A 16,472-nucleotide genomic window follows, 5' to 3' on the forward strand; every position below is an offset into this window, starting at 1 on the left:
GATCCTTGACACAGGGAAGAGGGAGAAAAACAACAAGTCAGTGAACAGGGGGAACTTGCAGCCTGCCAGGTGCAGCTGAAGAACGAAGGTGTTGCTCGCGGTTGAGCCGCCCAGTACTCACTGTCTTTTTGGCTGGTGCCTTTTGAAGCTTTCTCTGCCTGGCTGCACTGTGCAAGGCAGGGGCCAGGATTTCACGTGGCTTGGCAGCTCCCCTCGCTGTGTCCCTCTGAGGCACCTAAAAATGTGCAGAACAGCAAAAACTTCCACATGGAAAATGCCTTTGAGAGTTCGGTAGCTGCCAGTGTGGGTGTTTGAAAACCCACCCCTTCAATTTTTGTTCCTTTTTACAATGGAATTAGGTCTTAACGGTGTTTGTTTTCAGTGTTTTTCTAGGAGGCAAAACACTAAACTTGTGTAGCAGTGGCCTGTTGGCACAGTTGCTGGACCATTAAATGCTGACAGAAAGGGAGAGGGATTTAATGTGAGTTTAAACCGTCTGGCTCAGGCTACTGGAAAGGGTTATTATTTTTCCTAATGATATGAAACCAGGAAGGCTGTGGGCTCTTGTTGGTCCCCTTGCAAATGCATTTCCAGGGGGTCAGCTGCAGGAAACTGTGGCAGAGCCCTGCCCCTGTCCACGAGGAAAGGGCAATGAGCCCTGCATGCCGAGGGCAGCAGGGAGACACCTGCTGAAGGGTTAAAGGAGTGCTTGGATGCTGGGTGCTCCAGCACCAGCCCAGCACAGGGTGGGGGATGCTGCCTCCTTGTTCCGGGTGTTAGGAGCCCTGGAGCACGGTTCTAAATATACCCCTCTTTTAAATTGTGAAATCCAACACCTAATTACTTCTCCTCGCATTTCTAGGAGGCCTCTTCTCCCTGTAGATCTCCTGTTAATATTAATAGTCGTGACCTTCTCTAAAATATGCTCTGGTTGGTACGGGACTGAGGCACTCAAGGGACTTGCAGAGGCTTCGTCAGCAACCGCTTGCCAGCCAAACTGCGGAGGCTGCTGGGTGCACAGGCTGAGGGCAAAGCATCCTCTTTTTTCACAGATTGAAGCCTGTGGTAGTCATGCTGACTTTTAAGATGCCTTGCCCTCCATCTGCAGCACGTGAGAGGTATCTGCCCTGCTGCTGCTGGCTTGCTGGTGAGCTGTAGTTGCTAAATGATTGTGATGCATCAGTGTACCACAGCCTGTGGCAGCAGCCCAGACCTGTGCTGCCTTCAGATGGTGTGAGGCTGTTGTGCAGGGTGCGGTGCAGTCCGTGGAGACTCAGGGCACATGGATAGGCAGTCGTTGCTCTGCTCTGCTCCCATGCCCTGGCTCTGCGTGTGGGCTGGCTTCACTCGTGCATCTCTCTTGTTTATTGAGCAAATGCTGTTCGTCTGGCTCCCTCTCCAGGGTTGCTTGCAAGGTGGGTCACGGTGCTGACAACAAGGAGAGGCTGCAGGTCTGTGGTGACCAGCAGGAGCAGGGGCTGCTGCTGGAGGGAGGGCTGGCTGTCAAAATTTCCCAGTAGGGCGTGAAATAGGGTGGGGAAGAGAAACCCTGCAAAGACTCGGTTGTATCTACTTGTGAGTTCAGTTATTTGCAATACGGTACATGTGAAATGAAGTTATTACCAGGCAGATCACACTCCGTATGGGTGTGAGATCCCTGCAAGTACAGTCTGTCTCTGACCTTACATCAAAGAAAAAGATTTAATAGTTATTCTTCCAGGCTAGATAGACTCGAATGTTCCAGCAGCATATTCCACGCCTCTCAGCTCTGGTGTTTGTTTCAGTCTCATGGGGTATTTAAAATTTGTCTATTAGGCACTCATTTGCAATGCCTTCTTGCTTTGGACCCAGAAGGTCTGTGTTTCCAAGCTTTTCTTAGAAGCATCTTGACAAATGAGTGTAGGCTGATACCGTTGAGGTCATCTCTTGGCTCCAGGATGTGGGGATTTCGGGAAGGAGAGAAGCTCTTCGTGAGAGCTGGCTGCAGGGCTAGTTTTCCTAGCAGGGAGAATAGTGGGGTGGCTAAGAGGCAGATGAAGGCGTGTCCCTGCTCCTTGCACGGGCTCACTTGCTGTGTCCAGTGCATGTGCTCGGATGTGCACAGCTGGAAGAGAACACCTTGAGTGTGTGCTGTGCATGGACAGCACCTGTCCCAGCTCCCTCCCTGAAGAAATGAGAAATACTGAAAATTAGGAACAGCTATTTCAAGCAGAAAAACTGCTTATTAGCTCATATATTCTGCGGTTGAGACCAGTAATTTAACTCCTCCTGGTTAATTTACTGTAGTATTTGGGTTAACTGCCCGTGGGATAATGGTTCACTTTCCTAGACAGGCTTCTTGGAACCAAATGTCTGGTGTGTGCTTATGTATATCCTGCTAAGATTTGTGCTGTGCTGTGCAGCTGTATATGCTCCCTCCACACACACCGTGTGAGAGGAAAAAGGGATTTATGATTTTAATTTCTCCTTTTTCTGCGCTTCTTTTAGGAGTTTCTTTAAAGCCTTTTCACTTATTGGAGAAACTCAGGAACGAGAGAGAGTTTTAGTCCACTTTTCCAGCAGATACTATCAGTGTAACCCAAACACCATTTCTTCTCAAGGTAACTTTGCTTCTGATAAGGTCTTTGGTCTCCCTATTCCCTCATCCTCACCTTGTATGTATGGTAGCTTGTGTGGTGACATGCTGTAATTGCTGTGCCGTGCTTCAGAGATTGCCTGTCACAAGCATGGAAACCCTTCCCATTGTCAACACACATTTGTGTTAAGACAGTGAAAAATCGTGTTTATCCCCACACAGGCAAGGTCTTTAGGCCTCCTCAGTGTAAATCCTTTGTTTCAGCATCTCCAGATTTAAACGTGTTTGGTTGTGGTTTTTGGTCTCGCTGACTTCCCATGTGTGTGGGTACCTGTGCTCCAGCTGCACGAGTACGGATGGGAATGATTGCATCTCATGTGGCAAAGACACTCTTCGCTTCTCATACTCAGCTCAGTGCTCATCTCTCCGCGTGCACTGGCAACGCACATGCCAGTTCTTGTCAGTTGTGGGGGTGAATTTTGGGTGCTGTATCCAGACCCTGGCACAGTTTCATCTTGACTGACTAACATCAGTCAGAGAGTACTGCCTCCGTGCCAATGTTTTCAGTCATTTTGGAAGTTGGTGGGGGAAACAAACAAGCGCAGAGATCAAACCCAAGGAAGTTGGCATTCGAGAAGAGGACGAGCTGTCCGCTGGCATAGCTGCTGCACTCAGTCACCCGTGCCAGCAGAGGAATGTGACCCTGCGATTCCAGTGCCGGCTGATCACACGCTGGGAAAGCTGAGAAAGGGAGGAGGAGAAGAAAGAAAATACGCACGGGCTCAGACGAGCCTTTGGTCTCTAGTGTAAGTAGGGAGGAGCTGCTGTGTTCAGAGGAACCACCACACTTCTTGCCCCTTGCTTCGTAATTAACCTGTGACAGAGAGGTGGCGTTTGCCCTCTCTGTGCCTGTTCAGCTTTACTGGCTGACCTGTCAGGGAAGGGAATAGGTAGCAATGAGATGTCAGCTGCTCCCACACCATATCTGTCCCCTTCCTGATGCCTTTCTTGTTTTAAGATGCCACAGGCAGTCAAGTAGAATAAGTGTGTGTCGTTTTTAGATTAAAACAATGATTTTCATGTCGATCTGGCTGCCTTACTCGAATTCCAGGTTGCAGTAGGGACATTTCCACTTAAGAGTGTGAGTAAGCATTTCAATTAAAGTGAGTCCTGTAGCCCTTGCTTAGGATTTCACATAATTTTGATGCTGGATTCCCACTGTCAGTAGTCAAGTGGTGCACTGCAGAAACGTGGTGATAGTTCCTTTTGGTGGAAATCCAGGGTTGCATTTGCTTTTCTGTTTTCACTTTTCACATTTCCTTTTTTTTTTTTTTTTAGTTCTCCGATTGTATTTGGGATTTGGAGGACGGGCTGCTTTAGAGAAATGTGTATACCTGAGCTAGAGCACCACTGTCCCAGATTCAAGCTGCTTCAGACTTGACGCTGTTACCGATTATAATAGTGCTGCTTTTATTAAATGCTCTGCTAGAGTTCTGCCACGTTGCTTGGTTGCCTTACAAACATTGTAAGAAAACATGGTATTTACCTTGCAGCACGTCTTTTTTTTTTAATGGCTTTATTTTTCACAGATTTAAGCCTGTAATAGTCATGCTGACTTTTAAGATGCATATATCCCCATCCCCATTTCTTCTCTTTTACACCACATGGGGATCTGTGCATGGTCATAATCCTGACCTGGCTACAAAGGTTTTTCCTTGCATCTCACTGCAGTGTGTCCATGTCTTATAAATGATTCTGTATCTTTGTGACACCTCTGTGAGAGAAAGGGAGACATCACCAGGTGTTTACAAACAGGAGAATGGAGAAAATATTTTTCTTAGAGCACTTCAAGTTTGCAAACTGGATGAAGGCATTTAGAAACTGAATTTTCCAAGGTGACAAATGGCACCATGGGCACTGTCACCTGCGTTTGGCTTGTGCTCAGCTGCTACACTTGGGGTTTTAAAAGAGGTGCCTGGAAAATAAACAGTACTAAAGTGATAGCCACTTTTGCAAATACTGGTCTGCTCTGACTTTCCCAGGTCTACCACAGTGACTCTAGGGATGGAGTGAGGAATGCAGCCCCTTTTCTTCTGGCTCCATGTGGAGTTCCTCTGCCACAGGACCTGTTTAGACATTGATGGGTTGTTCACTATCCAACATGAAGCCTACGCTATCAGAAGAGCTGAGGGAAATTCTTCAAAATTTAGTGTAACTGAGCCCTGAATGAGGAAGGGGCCACAAAAACAGCGTGCTATCTATCGTGTTGTATGTGCACCGTATACAAGAATGTGCGTGTATTATTCTTCCCTTTCTGCCCTAAAAAAGTGGGAGCTGATTCAAGCTGTACTGGCATTAGCAGGCAAAGTGTGGCAGCGTGGTTTCCTGTCTAGTTTGCATCATCCATGTGTGCTGCAAGATAGTTTTGACAGTCATTAAAAGATGAAAGAAAGGCTGTTCTGTCTTGGCAGCTGTGGAATGACCTCACTGTTCATTTACTTAATTATGTGTATTTCTTGATAAACAGATTCTCATTAGGAGAACAGACTCGATTAGGCTGCAAGGCTTCGTTTCAGCTGTTCTTAAAGGTACAGGCTTGGGTTTGCATGTGACTCGTGTTATGCCTTTCTGCAGATGGAGTTCACTGCCTCACGTGTGCCATGATGCTGCTGAACACTGACCTGCATGGACACGTGAGTTTTGGGTTTTGCCATTATGTGCGAAGATGTTCCTAGTCCTCAGCCCCCTTTCTTTCTGGTGGGCTTCTCGTCCTTTCCCCAGTGATGGCAGGTGACCCTGGCCAGGGAGGGAACTGTGGTTGGGATTGAATTCTCCTTTCCAATACACAGAATACAAGGGGCAGGAGGTGCTTGCAGGTATCCTGTTGCAGGGAGAAGATCTGGTGGGACCAGAGTTCTGCTCAGCCAGGTAACGATGGCTGTGCCCAGAGGAAAAAGAGCAGAGGAGGGGCGTGGGTGCCCTGAGCAGGAGCCCTGCATTCCCCCGGTACATGCCTCTCTCCTGTGGCTGCCTGGGGAAGATAATTTTCCAGTCCCAGTCCTCTTAGTCACTCTGGTGCAGCAGGGTGCTAGCAGCCCTAGGACATGTATTTGAGCACCTGCAGTGCAATAGGCTGCTGTGCACGGTATTCCTGGGGCTTTCTCTGTCCATGCACAGCAAGGATGCGGGGCCAGGCAGCAGGGCATGGAGGCTTATCCCTGGGGGCAGGCACAGCTCTGCAGTGGCTGCGGGTAATGAAGCCCAGGCTTCTGCCTGCTTCCCCAGGGGTTTTGACGCCCACCTGATGTTAATTGAAGATCTTTGTCTGAAAATTGTAGGAGCGGGAGAGGGAAGGGAGTTGTAAAGACTTTTTCTTTTTTTTTTTTTCCTTTGTGGGCTGGGCCTTCCCCGAGATACTGGAGTAAGGGATGTGGCTCTGGCCCTTCGTTACTGCTGCTGGTTTGTAGCTGGGGTTAGAATGACTGGTGCACCGTGTAACTTCGGAGGTTTATCCTGCTGGCAGCCATTACTCATGTGTTGCTACCTGTGTGGAGCTGTAATGTTTGCCAGGCTCCTGCACGTGTGCCACTTCTCTCTGGGATTTCCTGTAACTTTGGTTTTCTTCTTACTGCTTTGCATTTTTTCCACGTAGGTGGTAAGTTGGGCATTTCTGACTTGGAATGCAGCCCCTTGCACAAATATACTAATTGCCTGTTCCCTAACCAAGATACAATGCTCCAACCCATCCTTTAGCATGATTCTGCTGGAGCAGGAAACAAATGAGTCATAGGGCTTGTCTGCACTGAGCTCTGGTTGTTGCTGACAAGCTAATGATAAGTGCGGATGCTTTTGTTTCACGGTAAGCTCACATGCATGTAGGGCTGTAGGGCAACTGCTGTGCCTTCAGTCCATGCTCTCCCTTAACTCTTGTAGACAAACTCTTACTTACCCCTTTATTTGCCCCTGCCCTGCCGCATTTCTTTTTTTTTTTTTTTTTTTTTGGTAGCTAAATCCTTTTTGCTAGCTGTGTCTTGAAGATGCATGCTTACTTCTCTGCAGGCAGGTTATTTCTTGGGCTGTGATGCCATGCTAGAGAGGTAACTCTGTTCAAGGCATCTCTAGACTGCAAGGCACATCTTCTGCAACCTGTGTGGTGATGTTAGCTTTGGTCCTTTGGTGGGTAGGTCCTAACCTGCTTTTGGTCCTTTGGTGGCCAAGGGCTGTGGGTTCTGTCTTTGTGGGTAGATGAGGCTGATGGTTAGGGTTTGGTGGTTTTCCGTCTTTCCCCGATCATCTTTTTTTTGCAAAACAGGTGTAGAAGTGCAACCCAAGCCATCATGTAACTGCAACACTGAATAACCTATATTATTGACTCATCTCTTTCTTGGGACTTTGTTTCTGCCTGTACACAAAGCTCTTCCACTGTAGGTTGTGAATGCTTCATGTTTTACTGGCAAGGCAGGGAGGAGGGCTTCAAGCTACAAGGCTGCTTCCCCAGGAGGACAGCCAGCAGTCCATTTTGCACACAGAAACAAGGCAGGTACCATGTAACATGCCCTCATTAGTCAGAGAGAGCAAGCGCTGTGCAGCTTATGGGGACACTGTGCTACATGTGGAGGCTCACAGCATGGTATGTACGCGGGCGCACCGTGGCTAGCTCTGACCCAACAGAGGAGTTCACAGCCCAGTGTCATCCTGCAGCCACGGCATACCCTGAGCATTGGATGATCTTACCAGACCTTTTCCTCTCTGGCATCCCTAAAGATAACTCTGGTCATCAGAAAGCCCTGTTTTCCCTTTGCTTTTGTTTTATGGTTAGTTCCAGGCTGCTTCCCTTTCCTCAGTTCTCTCTGGACTCCTTTTTTCACCAGTTCGGTGTTACCATTGCTGCCCACTCACTTGCATGGCTTCCCACATGCAAGGCTTGGGGTTTCTAGCACCTGAGGTACCAGGGGGACCTGGCACAGACACCTTCTCTGAGCCCTCACTGGGATCCCAGAACAATTTAAAGGCAGCCTCAAACCTTGAAATACAGAATGTTTTGGGTCCTACACGAATGTAGCTATCCCCTTTCTGATTGTAGCTCTGTTGGGCAACTTTGAGACAGTGAATTACACAGAAGGATAGATAAAAGAATCCTCTGGAAGTGTGGAGGCAGAATCAGAGTCTGTGAATCAGAAGATGGTGGCTCCTGAGCATCCTGCTCTTGCAAGGCTGCTACTACTGGAGGGCAGGATTAGAAGGAATAAGAATAAGGTCTGGAAAGTGTCTTGGTTGTTTCCCTATGCCCTACAGGCGGATCAAGCACAGATTTTCTCCCTTGTAGAGCCTTTGGAGACATGGGGGTGGAAGGCACCATGCACATTCCAGTGAACTTCATCAGCACCCTCTTCATTATCCTCCAGTATTCAACTTTTTTTTTTTCAGATGAGTATGTGGAGTCCAAGCACACTTTACCATTTCCAACTGTGTTCTCACAGGGATGCTTGCCTGTGAGTGATCTTGGGAATGTCTTCTTAGTGCTGCTTGCCTTGGGCTTGAATGAAAGCAGGGAGATGGAATTCACCTGTAACACTGCTTATGTACTTTCCAAAAGCAGCGTGAAGGTGATGCTTTGTTTCTCTGTCATCCTTTCCAGAACATCGGGAAAAAGATGACCTGCCAGGAGTTCATTGCTAACCTCCAGGGGATGAACGATGGCAAAGACTTCCCAAAAGGGCTGTTGAAGGTAAGAAAATGAACTGCAGAACATGTGTTTCAGTGAGAGATGGTTCAAGCCGTGCTTGCATTTTTTGAATCTCAATTGTAAAGCAGTGGGCACGTTTCTCCTCCCAGAGCATATACAATACGTACAGTGTGTTCATTCTGTTGTTTTCCCTCTGCCTTCACTTGCATGAGGCTGGGACAGTGTGCATCATGAACTAGCAGGACTAAACTTCAGTGGAATCATCTCCAGAGCCATACGTCCTGTAAGGTCGGGTGGTCAGGCAGTCCCAGGCTTCTGTCTCCTGATTCAATCAGAGAGAAGGCAGCCAGCTGGTTCTGACTATTGAATATGTAAGGACTAATCCTGAACTGCATATCTGGAAGGCGTGTGTTTTTTCATCAAAGGTGCTTTGGGGTTTTCACATTAGAGCAGATGTAATTTCAGATTACAGTGTGCTGTCTGGTACAGACTGCTTTGCTTCAGGTTTTGTTCATTAAGTTTATGGCAGGAGTTAAATCTGAAGAGCTGTGAAAGAGGCTGAGCAGGACAAATCTTGTTTCATTGTCAATAATAATGAGACTGTTTCGTTTCTCTTTTGTGTGATTGTTGGCATGAAACAGCAGTCTGTTTGAATGAGGAGAGGAGCGCATATACTAGACACTGTAATTTTTTTGGTAATGGAAATAGTAATGAGAGGTTGCTGCATCTGAGATCTGACCCAAAGCCTACTGAAGTAAATCAAGAGTTCCTCCTGTTCTGTTTTGTTTTTTTCTTTTTTTTCAGGCCTATTGTGAAATGCAGATGCACCTGCACAATTACAAGTGGCAGAGTTTTTTTTTTTCTACTATTGGCAGTTTCTTCAGTTTCTCCAGCTTTTTCAGGAGCTTTTTGTTAGTCCCTCCCACCTCAGTTTAGTAGTTAGGAATGTAAACTCAAACCCCTTGATTTTAGATTTAATGTATTTCTTTTTAAAATGTGGGTGCAGTGTGCTCGTCTATCAGCAGCATCACTTATTTTATTTTTTTTTTCCCAAGGAAGTTCATTTCTCAGTCTGCCATAGAGAGATGTGTTGAGATTAATTTGCAGGCTAATTGCAGCCCTTATTGAATAAATAGGTCTCCAGGCTGTGTTTAAATAACCTTCTGAGTGTACTGAGGAGAGGTTTCCACTGGTGCTCACCTGCTGTTTATTTTCATGCTGACAGAAGTACACAGTCAGGGCTGAATCTTGGTGTTTATTGCTGACCTTCAGTCTAGTGCTAAGACTGCCTGGCCCTTTGCCAGCCCACTGAAAGCCAGGGACTGGGACTCGGGATGTTTTGGAAGAAACCTGGTGCCAGTGTCCTGCTTCCTTTGAGGCACGCTGCCCTTTTCTGCGTGCCACCCTAATGCTCTGGGGACAGAGGTGGAAACCAGCACTGGTCTTTCATATGGCTTGTCTGAAGGTTTGCAGACGTTCTGCTGCTCATTGTTTTAATTCGCCAGCGGAGGGAAGTCGAGCGAGTGGCAGTAAATGTGCGTTTCAGTAGCTACATTACTGTGCCCGCAGCAGCCAGCCTGACACTAGATACGTGATTACCAAGATTTAGCAGAAATTAAATTTGCATTACTGTCAATAAATTTAATTCACGGAGCCCTGCTTCAGCACAGTGCTGAAGCGCATTTGGCTCGCTGGTGCATTAGCAGGACAGCTGATGTGAGGAGGCTGCAGGCTGACTCCCCACAGCCCTTCTGAAGTTGTCTGGGAGAGCAAGGACCATTTCCACAGGGTGGCAGTGTGCCCCTGCGGGAGCGAGATGCTCAGCACCCACTGGTGAGTGGCGTAGATGTAGCTGGGAAGCAGTTGTGCTTTTCTGCCTCTTCCATCTTTCCCTGTTCCCCTTGTAGCACTGAGGTGGGCATTGCATCGCTGAATGAAACTCTGCAGCTGTGCATAGCCAAGCCCCTGTGCAGAGCTGAGCAGTGCTGGCACTGAAAGAAAAGGGGGGAAATCTTAGACAAGTGCTTCATGCAGGACTTGGGAAGCTCTCTGTAACACTTGCTCAGTACAGAGCAAATACAGAGCAAGGTGGCTCAGTACAGAGTCAGAGCTGCAAGTCCCGCTTGAGACATGCAGAACAGTAAACACACAAGCAGAAGTCAAATGTCTTCAGTCACTCCTGTAACCCTTACTTCCACTGCAGCCTTGAGTGTTTATTTCGTTTGGGTAGGAAAAGAGACTTTCAGTGGGCAGACATGAACGTGTGAGGAGAGACAGTTGCCTATTCTAATTGTAATCAGCCTCTGAAAACTTTGGATGTGGGATCTCATTGCTCCCCCCCCCTCCCACTCGCGTGAAGGAACCAGACCTCTGTTGTATTGTGTTTTTTGTTTTTTTTTCACCCCAGCAATAAGGGCAGTTTGGTAAACACCATAAGGCCTTGTAGTTCAGGCCTTGATTCTGTGTGTCCCTGTGCTTTGGGAACAGGGATTTTATTCTGGCTAGAAGGGAAATGAGGAATGCTAATACAACATCACTTGCTCTGTGTCCCTCTGTCTTTTTTTTAATAGTGAAAGGAGTTTCATTTTGTACATTCATCTATATGATGGTTTATCTATTATTTTTTTTTTTTTTTTTGTCTTCCTCCCTCCTCCTGTTAGACCTGAGGTTGTTTTTAAAGTTGGGACCCACAACGGCAAATATGCCAAGCTGATTAACAGCGTGGCTCTCCCCATGGGATCTGCTTGCAGTATGCATATATTCAGGTCTTTGCTGGGCAGGCAGATACATGCACAGATACATGCACCTTCCCTTTTATTCCATCTTAGCTCTGGTTTGACCGTCTGTCACGCATCTGCTGTCAACTGCTAGTAAAGACCAGAAGTGGAGACAGTGGCTTGATGTCCACTGTGTGCTGTCAGTGCATACAGGCCTGACAATGGTAGTTTATACTTACTCCAAAGTTCCCATATGCCTTCAAACTGGAACAACTCCTTGCAAGTGAGAACCAGCATCCCAAGCTGCGATTCTCTTCGGTGTAAATCAGTGGTATCTCTGTTTGGCTGACTGGTGTATAAGGTGATTCAGGCCTGTTGAATCCAGACAGATTAAGGTTCTTGAGAGTGAAGTTTTTCAAAGGCAAGAAAACTTTTTGAAACTCCTGTCCTTTGACTCTGAACTGTCACACTCCAAGCATGCAAATAGTTTTCTATTGTATCGAGCTGTGCGAGGTGAATCCTGAATTACTAGCAATGTTTTCCTTTCAGCTTTGGTCTGTTGCACAGATCCCTTCACTGTGATGAGTCGAAGCCTTGGAAGGAGTGCCAAGGCCTGTGAGCTTTAATCTGGTGTTGCCATACTATCTCCACTGATGGTAGTCTGTTACATAGGCATTGTCGCCTTCAATGTTGGGCTTCATGAGATTGGCTTGAAAAGCATCTACTTTTGGCTGTGCTCTCTTGTGCTGACTGGTGGCTGCATTGCCCCCCAGCGTGAGCACCGGGTGTGAGGTGTGCCCAGATCTGTGCCTTCAGGTGGAAGGTGATGGCTCTGCACCAGAGTGGTGTCAGGCAGCCTCACCAGCCTGAGGGAGCTGGGGTGCTCTGCAGTGACTTTGCTAGAGCTGTCCCAGGAGGGGCTGCTGTGGAGATAAGACTCTATTCCTGCATGACAGATCTGCTCTGTCTCCCGGAGAAGTGCTGTAATGAAGTGACCAAATTAAGTGGGAGTTGCTGCTGCCGAACTCTCCTGAAGAGCCAGTCCCCCTTAATTTCCTAAATGATTTGAATTCTTGATCAGGACTCCTGGGATATGCAATTTCCTATAGAAGCTGCAAGGTAGAGTTTATCTCATTTTGCTGTCAGTTCCTTGCACTTTAATCAATGATTGTTGTATTATTATTTTTTTTTGCCACTGCCTTTGTCTCCTATTTCACCTTCTCCCCTGCTCCTCATCTCCCGCCTCCAAAAAGCCCTCCAAAGCAAACACTTCATTAAAAGAGTTGATCTCCTTTATTTCTCTTTTTATTTTATTTTTCATTCTTGAGCCGTTCCCATCATTTCAGGTGTCTCGTGGAGAGAAGGGGGTTGAATGTCAGGTAGCTAACTTTTTTCTCCCCTCTTATTTACCCAGAAGAAGTCACACTTACCAGACTGCTGTGTACGCTGTAACTGCCCTCGTCTGTAGTCTCTGCACTTCGTCCTTTTGTATCTGAGGCTCTTCGGCAAGGACTTTCCACCTTCCTGCTATTGCTGAATGGAAAAGCGAGCCTGATGAATTCACCGAGAAGGGAGTTTGTAGTGGCGTGCCAGAAGGGCCCCAGAAGGGTAGCGTTTATGGCTGGAGCACGGTGCAGTTGTGGGCAAAGCAGGGGGGCGGAGGGGATGAAACGTCTGTGCTCTGCTAGGAGAGTTGGAATTCTGCTTGGCAGGAATCGGGCCTTACCTCTTTGGTTCACCTCCAGGATGAAGTTTTTCCTTTTTAAAATGTTTCTGCTGGGATAGTGTTTCTGGGGCAGCCATTTCTTATCTGTTTGAAATGAAGGATCTGTTGCTGAAGGCCTCTTTCAGCTGCTAGGAAACAACTGAGTCTAATCCAGCAGTCTAAAAGTCAGGGAATGCAGGATAAAACCATTAATCCATGTCTTTAACAGTTGTTTGTGAAAACATACTTCCCTTTCAGTCACTGAAGAGCCACAGTAACAGTGACTGAAGGGAACACCCGGATTGCCTTCGGTCTTCTCCATCCTCAGTAAGGACCTTTCTACTGTGGTAACCTTCGTTTCCCTTGGTTTATGATTCTGGATGTTGTAGCTTATCCTCTGCAGGGATAGTAACCAGCTAAAGCATGCCCATGCAGAACTGTGAATTAAGCCAGGTTATGGTGATGCGTGCATTACTCTGGGATCTGCTAGTAACAGAGGTCCTGACACCTGCCTGCCTGGGTGACATACACATCTATTTTTTCTTGTGTTCCGGGAATTTGGCTCAATTCATGTAAAGAGAAAAATCTGAAATCTGTGCACTCTCTGAAGTCAAACAAGCCTAAGTATTAAGTCTAGGAAAGCAATATAAGATAACAGCAAAAGTCTAATGCTCTCCACTGACTTTCTTTCTCTGAGCAGGGGAAGTGAAACTCTTGAAAAGGCTTAAATGTAAGATTGTGTGATGGTGATCCAGGAATAATAATTCCTCTCAGTGGTCTAGGGGTGGTGCAGGGAATTGCTTATCTTGCTAGGAAGCAGGCGTTTCAGGGCGGGCATGTTTCTGCTTTCATTGCCTGCATTTCTCTGACTTATTTTTCCTTCTCCAACCTTTTATTTCTATGCATTCAGATAGTTACTCAGAAGATCTTGCCTAGCCCATCAGGCTTTTGTGTCAGCAAGGAGTGAAACCCAAGCAGGGTCAGCTAAGAATTTCCATTAGTACCTGCTGCAGTTATGTGGCTTAATACCAGGCTCCTAATGAGCATTTGGGGGGTTAATTCTCATCTGTGGAGGCAAAGTCTCAGTAGTGAATTGTCCAAGTTGATCAGGCAAGTGAATCATATGATGTTTAGCTTCTCCATCCTGTCAGATGGCCAAGGCTGTCAGTTACTCTCTGGTTTAGCCAAAATGCTTAGCAGCTCCCGAGGACGAATGTCTCTGTGTAGAGCTTCCCGTTCCTCGTGCTGTCAGTGTGAAGGGTACAGAATGCTGGTCTTGAGGAGTGCTGCTCTCTGCCACCTTAAAGAAGGAGCTTTAGGCTCTTTTTGAGCTGGGAAATCTCTAATACAATGTCACACATACATTTTGGTCCCTATGACATATTACTCCCACCTCCATGTAGGTAGAAAACAAATTCTGAAAAACATTCTTTGATCTTCCACCCACTGATCTGCTTGAAATTTTAGTTCTGTACTGCAACTCGAGAGAAGGAGGAGTAGGAATATAATTTATACCATATTTAAAAAAAAAAAAAAAAAAAAAAAGGGAAGAAAAAGAAAGGGAGAAAACATTACTTCCACCAGTTTTGGAATTATTGCCATATAAATCTTTGGTACTCATGCCTCCTGTTAGTCATCTCACTTTTAAAATGACATTGGATTACTCTCTCTCTGACCCAGTTACACTGTTTCTTTTCAAGCAGGAGCACCGTGTTGCTGCTTGAATTTTGATGTGTGTGTGTGTATATATATATTATTTTTTTTAATGTTAAATGGAGCACTTAGTTTCCTTCTGAGGTCATGCTTCCTTGTGTGACAAAGTATTCGTAAGATCCTGGTGAAAACAGAGGGCAAATCCAAGATGACTCCTTCCTGCCCTGCTGACAGATGGTGTTTGGCAGGCGTCATGAGGACTACGTTGGATTTCTCCTGCGGCTGGGGCAAGGCAGCCAGACACCCCTCCATAGCCACATGCGTTTGTGGAGGACAGGGATGCCAGAGGCTGTGCCTATGTACGCCCCCTTGGGCTGCTCCTTCCAGTGCCAGCAACACCCACGTCAAACTTTTGTGGCTCTCACAATGGCCTCAATTATTTTTTTTTTTAATTTTTTTATTTTTTGCTATTGTTGTGTTTGCTGTCTCTGAATCAGAGGGAAGCATTAAGGGGTGGTTGTTTTTCTTTTCATGCAATGTCTGGGGGCGTGCTGGGTGGCGGAGGGTTTATTTAAATGTTGTTGGCTGTAAGCATGCTCGCTGCAGGTACAGAGGCATGGTTTGTTTGCAGCTGACAGGGAGAGTCTGTTGGCTTTGCAACCATGTTTGATTTGCATCACTGCGGGTTTCTGTCACATCTACTTAGGACGGTAGGGTTTTTTCATGGTTTTATGGATTTGCTTGGGATGCTGCTCTTTTGTGTAGCTACATCTGTTAGCTTTAACTTAAGGAACTTGGTGGTCTCTGATAGTTGACGCTTGTTGTATGGCTTCATTTGTTTCTGCCAGCCCAATTTACAATAGACTGTAGCTCCCAAAAGGAGGATGCAAGAGAAGACTTTTTTTTTTTTTTTTTTCCTCTGGAGACTATACTGCTTAGCTAGGAAATGCAGTCTGTGACACTGAGCTGTGTAGGGATATGCTGTAAGGAAAATCAAGTTAGGTAACTGCATCTCTTCACTTGTAATGCTGATCAGGATAAAGGAGGCGTGGTTCCTTTGCACCACTGTTCTTATCCAGGAGCTTGTTTTCACTAAACTTGTAGTCTCCCATCATTCTCAGCAGGGCACTTCATCTTGGGACAGATTTCTTTTGGCTCAAGATGCAGCAGGGATCCTGGAGAGAGAGAGATAGCAGGATTGATTTGGTCTTCCACCAGCCAATGTGATTTTATCTCTCAGCTTGCTTTTTGGTGACTTACTGATGTAAAAGGTCAGTTGTAAAGACTAGTGTCTGTGACTACAAGTCAGCTGATCACAGATGTGCTTTTGGCCTGCTTCTCACATAGAGTAAAACTTTACCTTCTTGAGTTAACCTCTTGGGAGCAAGGCTTCTATTTTCCTGGTACTGTAAGTTGATGTGCTTTGCTTCATGGTTGAAGTGGTCTAAAAGCACATGCTCTTGCAGTTTGAATAGCTTAGTTGAAATGGGATAGCTTTCTAGGCTGTAGTAGTTTAACTGCCTTCCATTGTAAGGATTACTTTCCATATCGTAACAGAAATCAGAGTAATCTCCAGGCATTCCTTCAGAATCTATAGCAAAGGTGTATGCACTACTACGTAAGTCGTAAGAAAGCAAAAAATTCTTTCTTGAGGACATCAGTGAGTGTTTTTTTGCTGGTAAATTCACTCAGATTGGGGTAAAACCCAGCAGCTCCATAAACGTCACTATAAAGATCTACTGTGGTCAGTGGAGAACAGGAGTATCTCTTGGGAAAAGCTAGGTGGTTAATTTGGAGATTAATTTTGAAATTTCCTGTCAATATCTGCCATTTTCCCACCATACACAAAACGTGCTGTTACCCTGTAAGGGTTCCTTGTAGATGTGATTGCTTATGTATGTAGAAACAAAGTGATTGCTCTAGTATTTCTGCTATTTACAGGGATGGCCTTTGGGAGACATTAAGATTTAATCTTGGTTGTCAGCTCCCCCTGGTTAGCAGACCTCAGAAATCATTATCTTAATATCACAGTAATGTCAGTTCAATAATGTCACTGTTGATCAGTTGTTGAGCTGTAGTTCTGTAGCCATCATGTATTAGTATTTGATCCAGCAGAATTAACTGCAAGTCTGTTTT

At 46.1% G+C, this 16,472-nt stretch overlaps 1 protein-coding gene across 7 annotated transcripts in view; it reads left to right on the forward strand.

Annotated features, from left to right (window-relative positions):
• LOC309889632 (PH and SEC7 domain-containing protein 3-like) overlaps positions 1-16,472 on the forward strand; it is a 107,433-nt gene that overhangs the window by 41,540 nt on the left and 49,421 nt on the right. For 6 of the 7 annotated variants that reach the window (XM_082782541.1, XM_082782542.1, XM_082782543.1 and 3 more), the window contains 3 exons: positions 2,488-2,600; positions 5,210-5,268; positions 8,214-8,303. In XM_082782541.1, the coding sequence (XP_082638667.1) occupies positions 2,488-2,600; positions 5,210-5,268; positions 8,214-8,303 (262 nt within the window). Of the gene's footprint in view, positions 1-2,487; positions 2,601-5,209; positions 5,269-8,213; positions 8,304-16,472 lie in introns of those variants that run through there. The other variant, XM_082782549.1, reaches the window with a different exon arrangement.

This window comes from Aythya marila (assembly GCF_965140915.1).
Source record: "Aythya marila genome assembly, chromosome: Z".
NCBI lineage: Eukaryota > Metazoa > Chordata > Aves > Anseriformes > Anatidae > Aythya > Aythya marila.